At 39.0% G+C, this 7,500-nt stretch overlaps 2 protein-coding genes across 4 annotated transcripts in view; one reads left to right on the top strand and one right to left on the bottom strand.

Annotated features, from left to right (window-relative positions):
* LOC138004164 (fibrillin-2-like) overlaps nucleotides 1-7,500 on the bottom strand; it is a 205,059-nt gene that overhangs the window by 114,763 nt on the left and 82,796 nt on the right. The window lies entirely within an intron of this gene.
* LOC138004166 (stimulated by retinoic acid gene 6 protein-like) overlaps nucleotides 1-7,500 on the top strand; it is an 87,343-nt gene that overhangs the window by 51,914 nt on the left and 27,929 nt on the right. For 2 of the 3 annotated variants that reach the window (XM_068850590.1, XM_068850589.1), the window contains exons 10-13: nucleotides 2,570-2,631; nucleotides 4,223-4,322; nucleotides 4,910-4,994; nucleotides 7,348-7,423. In XM_068850590.1, the coding sequence (XP_068706691.1) occupies nucleotides 2,570-2,631; nucleotides 4,223-4,322; nucleotides 4,910-4,994; nucleotides 7,348-7,423 (323 nt within the window). The remainder of the gene's footprint in view (nucleotides 1-2,569; nucleotides 2,632-4,222; nucleotides 4,323-4,909; nucleotides 4,995-7,347; nucleotides 7,424-7,500) is intronic. The other variant, XM_068850591.1, reaches the window with a different exon arrangement.

Raw genomic sequence — 7,500 nt, 5'->3', positions numbered from 1 at the left:
ACTACATCAGTGGTTACCGTTACCAAGGATACGAAATTGAGGTCAAGTCATTCATGCGTGAAGTTCAATTCAAAAGTTGCAAGTTGAATTTGAAACTTGAAAGTCGAATGTGAAATACAGAATTTTCCACTTCAAAGTCAAATTCAAAGGATACGATGTCAAATTAAAAACTTCAATGTTGGATATAAAACTTCTTTGTCGGATATGAAAATCAAGATTCAAATGTGAAACTAATTGGCTGTCAAATTCCGATGTTGAATTTTGGCGAGATATAACTCCATACTGTGGGGGGAAATTCAAGTAAGGGCGAAATATCAAACCTAGGAAGTGCAACTACCATTTGTTTTGACTGAGGACGACAAACCTGTGTTGCTTGAACGGAATTGGCTGGAGGAACCTTTCTAGGTTTCCAAAGTGAATGCGGTGGATGGCCTAATCTCAAAGTATCGAGTCCTATTTGAAAAGGGTTATGGACATCTAAAACAGTTTAAGGCTTCCATTCATGTCCGCGAGGACGCACAACCTCTCTTCCTAAAGGCACGGCCGGTTCCTTATGCCCTCAAGGACAAAAGTGGAGCAATGTTTGCAGAGGTTAGAGGAAGAATTCGAAGGGACCATTTACCAGGTGAGCCAAAATGATTGGGCTGCCCTGGTAGTGTCTGTCCCTAAGAAAGATGGAACTTTGCGAGTATGTGGTGATTACAAGATGACCGTTAATCAGTGTGCTGGTGTTGACCAATACCCGTTATCGAATGCAGAAGATTTGTTTGCAACGTTATCTGGGGTAAAATCTTTAGCAAGATTGATTTATCACATGCCTCTCAGCAAGTTGAGCTGGATGACGATTCCCAGAAGTACCTGACCTCATAAACTCCCAAGAGCTTATACCGGTATAAGCGTTTGCCATCTGGAGTTTTCCAGTGAACAGTGCCTGTTCCGCATCACCCTATGGTGCAGGGTCGGTGATCTCTCATGTGATGGAGGATGGTACAGAAAAGCGTGTTGCCTTTGCCTCTCCGACACTCACTACCAGTGCGCGTAATTATTTAAAGAATGAACAATAGGGACTTTATACCGTGTTCGGAGTAAAGAATTTTCATCCATACCTTTACGGCCGCAAGTTACGTTGACCACCGATCACCAGCCATTGGTCACAAATTTTCGTCCCAAGACAGATGTACCCCCGTCGTCAACGGCAGCAATGCAAAGATGGTCCTTGATTTTGGAAGCTTACAAGTATGCGATTGAATATCGTAGGTCACTCCTATGAGTTTCACAACCAGTTTGAAGACCGTTGAACCTTTGGGGTCAATGGTTGCACGTTATGGCATCCCAGATGACCTAGTTTCTGACAATGGACCGCAACTTGCAGCTGAGGAGTTCACCAAATTCATGAGGCAGAATGGGATCAAGTTCACCCACGTACCATCGTACCACCCTGCAACAAATGGGTCGGAGAAATGTTCCGTACTGATGGCTAAAGTAGCTTTGACCAAGTGAGTCCTTGATGGGACAGCAAATAACCTTAGTCTTGAACACTGACTCGCCGATTTTCTTATTCTGAATCGCAGCACACCGTCACTGTCACTGTCACAGGACAATTCCCAGCTAACCTTTTTTGAGAAGTCAAATAAGAAACTGTTCCACACTACTGAAGCCAGGTGAAACAGAAAGAGTACCATGATGAAGGGCGCGTTAAGTTTCGTAAGTTCAATTTTAATGAAGTTGTCCTGGTTCGTAACTGGCGAAGTGGAATTAAAAAGTGGAATCGTGGGAACCAAATTCATTTTGTCCATGTAAATCAATTAAAAGAAACGGGCTGCAACCCTTCTTTTGGTTCGGTGGCTGGGCTGTAGAGAGAGAAGTCGCCTAGAGGAGTCGGTGGAGTCGCATGCAGCGGTGAAGTATTGTCTGGTATTCCCCGAGCGCACCAATTCCTGGGAGTCGTGCTGTTGCAGGAAATACAGAAGAATAGCTAGTACCACAGAGACACAGGAATCGGTATTGGGAGATGCTCTGCAGGGAACGAGCACCCCAGGTTCACCATTGTCACCATAGTCAGTACCATGGTACCCTCGCCGACAAAGGAAAGCCCAAAGCAGACTTATCTGTGAAATTTAATTCACAATTAGATTTCGTGATGAGCACTGAACACTGCTTCCGTATCATCTAGACTTGTTGAGTTCCATTTTTTAATAGTGAATTTCCCATTTGTTCGGGAGCAGTGTAATATACTAGGTTCCGGGCCTCTTATATTGGAGTCTATGCATCGACACCTAGGTTTTAGAAATGGAGGGCTTTTAGTTGTTTACAGTTTCAGCTCCGAAATAGTACAAAATATATGTGGCTGTGGCTGTGGCCTGGCCGGGGACATTGCGTACCGGCGTAATGCTGGCGGTAACCCTGCGATGGACTAGCATCCCATCCATGGGGGAGTATAGATACACCTTGTCGCTTCATGCTACGGGAACCGGAGATAAGCGCCGGCCTGATGGGCCTTCTAGGCTCGTAAGCAGTGCCTATGAATACCTTCTATCACCTATCTGTGTTTGTTTGTTTTATATTTAAGATTTTGAATTCTCCACCCAACTAATTTCAACTGTGATGGTTGCAGTGATTGTTGTCGTTCAGGTGTGTAACCGAGTTATAGGAGAAGTTCACTCCAAATAACAATCCTTTTTTAATCGATTAATAGAAAGTTCACGAGGAGAACATCTTTTAACCAAAATTTCAATCTCGAAATAGCTTTCTAACCTTGTAAAATCCTTGTTAAAAATACACACATGCATGCCGCCATCTTGGATTATACGTGACGTCATCGAGCTCAACCTGAATTTTTGCGGGAAGCTTGAAGACACAAAAGCTGTTGAGATCCCTCTTCGTATTCCAGTCATGTCTTTTTGTTCAGCAACATAAATTGCTCAAATAGGTCAGACGGACGAAACACCGTTCATGTTGTTCACATTTCAGAAAGGTAGGATCAGCTGAGCTCAATGACGTCACTTATAATCCAAGATGGCGGCCTGCATGTGTGTATTCTTAACAAAGATTTCACAAGATTAGAAAGCTATTTCACGATTGAAATTTTGGTTAAAAGCTGTTCTCCTCATGAACTTTCTATTAATCGATAAAAAAGGATTTCATTTTAGAGTGAACTATTCTTTAAGAGTGCAGCAGTATCGACAGTGATGATAGGCCTGTTCCGGGACTTCCTCTTACCCCATCCTGAAAATGGGCCTGGAACCCAAGCGGGAAAAGAGAGAGACCTGTATTGCTTGCAGGCGCATGCTCGGAATGACGTCACTCCCCCCCCCCCCCAAACGGGGGAAAAACGTATTAGTTTTGGAAAAAGATTTTTTAATTAAACATAGTTTATTCGGAGTGCTTTTATACTGGAAACATGGCGTAAAATGTGAAAGAGAATTATGATGCCAAGTTTCTTGAGAAAATGGATTTCGCGTTTAAGGAATGCTTCTTTAACTTTGTGCCTAAGGCGGAAGAACTGCAAGCTATTAATGCAGTCGTTACCAGTAATGATGTTTTTTTTGTTAAAGCAGAAAGCAGCAAGAGGATTTGGCAAGTCTGCTTGCCAACTGTTGTTTATGCTTGCCACTGTTGTTAATTCATAAACATATTTGTGATTTTCTTTAATCCGAGTCCGACGTTAACTGTAAATCTACTCTTCTTATCGTGAGTCCCTTAAAAGCACTTATGGAAGATCAGATGGATGACATACGAAAGTATGGAATTTCGTGCCTGAAACTTAATAGTGAACTCCCAACTGAACAGTTGCATAATATTGGCGCAGAAAAATATCTAACGCCAGACGAATTTACTCGTCAACTGGGGGCGACTTAGGGCATTTGAGGTGTTAATGCATTAAGCAGCCGAGAAACTATGTTCCCTCCATTAATTAAGCTACCTTGTGGTTTTTCTCCTTCTATCTTGTTTAGTTTTTTTACTTATATTTTGTGTATCACATTGTATTTCGCCTTAATCACACGGCGGTCATGTTGAGTCCCGAGGGGTTAAAAACTTTTGTTTTTGCGCACCAAAACTCATTCCCAAACATTTCAACTCGAGGCTCGGATGCCAAATCTCTCGTCTATGGCCAATATGGAGGCCGCGAGAATAAGGTCCATTGATGATAAAAATTAGGCAATAAGGGCTTGAACATTTAAAGAGTCGTTGCAAAACCTCTTTTTACTCATTTCTTTCTCAGGCTTCAATTGCCAATGTTATGCTGTTTCAATACGTAGCTAAAATATTGAGATCTGAGTGTTCAAGTGCCATTTGTGAAGATCTTTTCCGTATATTTTATGGTAAGAAAAAGCCTTGGCCACCGGTTAGAGTAGTTACATTGAATATCAAGTGCAGAAAATCGTCCAGTCACGAGCAATAGGAAATAGTGATGTTTTTACTATTAATGTTTCTATCAGCTATTATGAATTTTTATACATGTTTCAGCAGTCTTGTTTGTATAGGATTTTTACTTTTGTATCAGATTTTGAACGTCTTATATTAAAATAGGAAAACTTCTGTCGGACTATTTTCTTGCGAGTATGCCGCTCCTTGTCGTACCAACCTAGTTGCCGTAGCAACTTCATTGGGACTCTGTGGAGTACACTTTGGTGTTCTTGTCCAATGAGAATCGGGTATTTTTTTAACCACGTTATAAAGAGCCATAAAACAAAGCACTTAGTGCCCGTTGCATGTATTTGATTTGCCGCAATGTGATTCACTAACATCGAGAAAGAAAATATGAATGCTGAAGACAAACTGTTACTGTTACTGTTCATATATTTAAAAGAGCATTTTGAAATGCACCCATGCACGGTTAGGTTATTAAAAACTATGTGGATGATATGATATCAGGCTATGTGCTTTAACAATTCCAGCCTCCTTTCAGTATTTTTAGATAGTCTACAAGCAGGAGTTGTCCTCTCCGCAGTGATCTCAGTTCTGTCGCTGTTGCATTTTATGAAGTGCCATCGGTAAGTCATCAACAACAACCCCGAAGAAACCACACAACCCTACATACTTAATGAGCAAAAACATTTATATCTTTGCACGGCCTTTTTAGTAAAAGAAATCGAACGATCTCCTTCCATGACTAGAAATGAATTGCTCCGGATGATGGTTTCACGGATAGGCGAAAATAACACATGTCCACTAATTCCAAATTGTATGAAAGTATCGTGTGATTTTTCGTTAACCGTACACTTCACAAATTCTCTTGATCGGCTATCGAGAAAGGATTAAAATAGACAAAAACTGAGTTCACTTATGAAAAACTTTTATTCACCTGAAAAAAAAATCTCATCTAGGTTTGACTGTAATTGTATCTTTTATAACTTCCAGTTACAATCTTCCCAACGGTGATCAATTTCCTTTTTACAACTCGTTTCCAAAGTCGGATGTTTCCCAATAAATGAAAGCCGGAGCAAGTTCCAAGGGGTCCTACGTGCAGAATACTGCAGCTTCTTTAGAACCTCACGGTTGAGATGTTGTACGTTTCCATGTGGGTCGAACGACATTTACTCCCCTCCCCTGCATCAGTTTGCTTCAGTGCTGCCCTCGATTACTTTATACCAAAACTGGGGATAGCGTTGAAGGCGCGCTCTGATTGGCTACTCGTGTGGCATTTGCACCCGAAGAAAATGGAATAAATGATATAAAACCATCTTTTTGTGCTATATCATCTCACTGTTATATATATATATATCTATATATATGTATATATACGTAAAGTAGGCTTGGTTACACAAGTATGATCGTATCCAGCTCAAGCTAAACCTGAATCCACTAACAATGCACAACAATCATAACAAATTCCCAGATTGGGGCCTTTGAGCCAAACTGTTCAATTTACGGTCAAACAACAAATTCCCCAACAACAGAAATACACTTCAATTCTACATGATTCATAGATGCACGCTTTTTGATAAAGAATTGAATTTTTCAAATATTTCAACCGTTCAAGGGCTTTTGTTGGGGAATTTGTTGCTTTTCTCTTTAGTTATAATCTTCGTAAAGTAATACCTTTAGGGATTTTTCACATCTTTGTTAAATTTTAAGCAGGTAGTAAATTATGCAGGAACATCATTAAGTACATTGTTTAACCTTTTGTTATGTCCGTTCTATTGTACTTTTTAAGTTCTTATGTAATACCTTTAGGAATTCGGTATACCTAAGAGACAAGCAACTAACACTGTAAACATATAAAAAGGAATTTTTTAATCATTATTCACTGTAACTGATGAAGGTCATACGACCGAAACGTTTTACACTATATTAAATCTTTTTACTTTTTAAGTCTTCAGAAGTTGTCCGTCCACTGGCCTCTTTTAACTTTTATATATATATATATATATATATATATATATATATATATATATATATATATATATAATATATATATATATATGATCCAGGTGATGTGATCAACAAAAGGGATGACTCTGGTTCTACTATTGAGCACTCTATCAGCAGACGTGCAACAAATGAAATGATATATATATATATATATATATATATATATATATATATATTAAATAAATTATGAAGACTTCCTAAGGCAAATTGATTATAATGGAACGTCAAACGTTTCGCCGGTTAGGGCTTCATCAGTGACTGATAAGTTATTTTACAAGACAGAATATATAACAAGTAAAGAACAATGAAGCCCTAACCGGCGAAACGTTTGACGTTCCATTATAATCAATTTGCCTTAAGAAGTCTTCATAAGTTATTTAATATTATACGAGGCATGGCATCATGTAAGTCGATTTTCTCGTGGAAAAGTGCTCAATACGTTGAAGCAGAGCGGAATAAATATTTTACGAGGAAAAAAGAACGCAACTACATTTCCCGACAAGCCTGTTTCGTGAATCGCTTCACTCTTTAAACCCCTGTAGAGTGAAGCTTCACACTTTAAACCCCTGAAGAGTGAAGCGATTCACGAAACAGGCTTGTCGGGAATGTAGTTGCGTCCTTTTTTCCTCTTAAAATAAAAAAAAATATATATATATATGTGAAAATATATATATATATATACATATATATGTATACATATATATGTATATATATATATATATCAAAGTATTACGTCATATGCCAACCACAACGCAACGACTTAATTAGCAAATGCAGGCACAATGAAAAATTCCTATTGAAGAACGTTAAGTAAATAGGAACGTGTAACACGAACAGTCATGTATGACTCAAAAACTGTAAACTTCAGTGAATAAAATCACTTTTGGTTATACACTGATGAGTGTATATATATAGGTGTTCTCTATAAACGTGTCTTGTCTTCATTTGTGTCTTCATTTCCCTTGTTCTTAGGGATCATGTTCTTCAGCTGTATCGAGGCAAAAGAACGTTTGCACAAAACGTAAATGTTACACCTGTTAAGGCATTGGTAAGTATTTTTCCCGTGTTAAGTGATTCTCATCAAATTCAAGAGGTCAAGATCTTATCATTTCACTAAATCAAAAG

Source organism: Montipora foliosa, chromosome 5 (genome assembly GCF_036669935.1).
Source record: "Montipora foliosa isolate CH-2021 chromosome 5, ASM3666993v2, whole genome shotgun sequence".
NCBI classification, from domain to species: domain Eukaryota; kingdom Metazoa; phylum Cnidaria; class Anthozoa; order Scleractinia; family Acroporidae; genus Montipora; species Montipora foliosa.
This window is presented reverse-complemented; position numbering and strand designations above follow the sequence as displayed.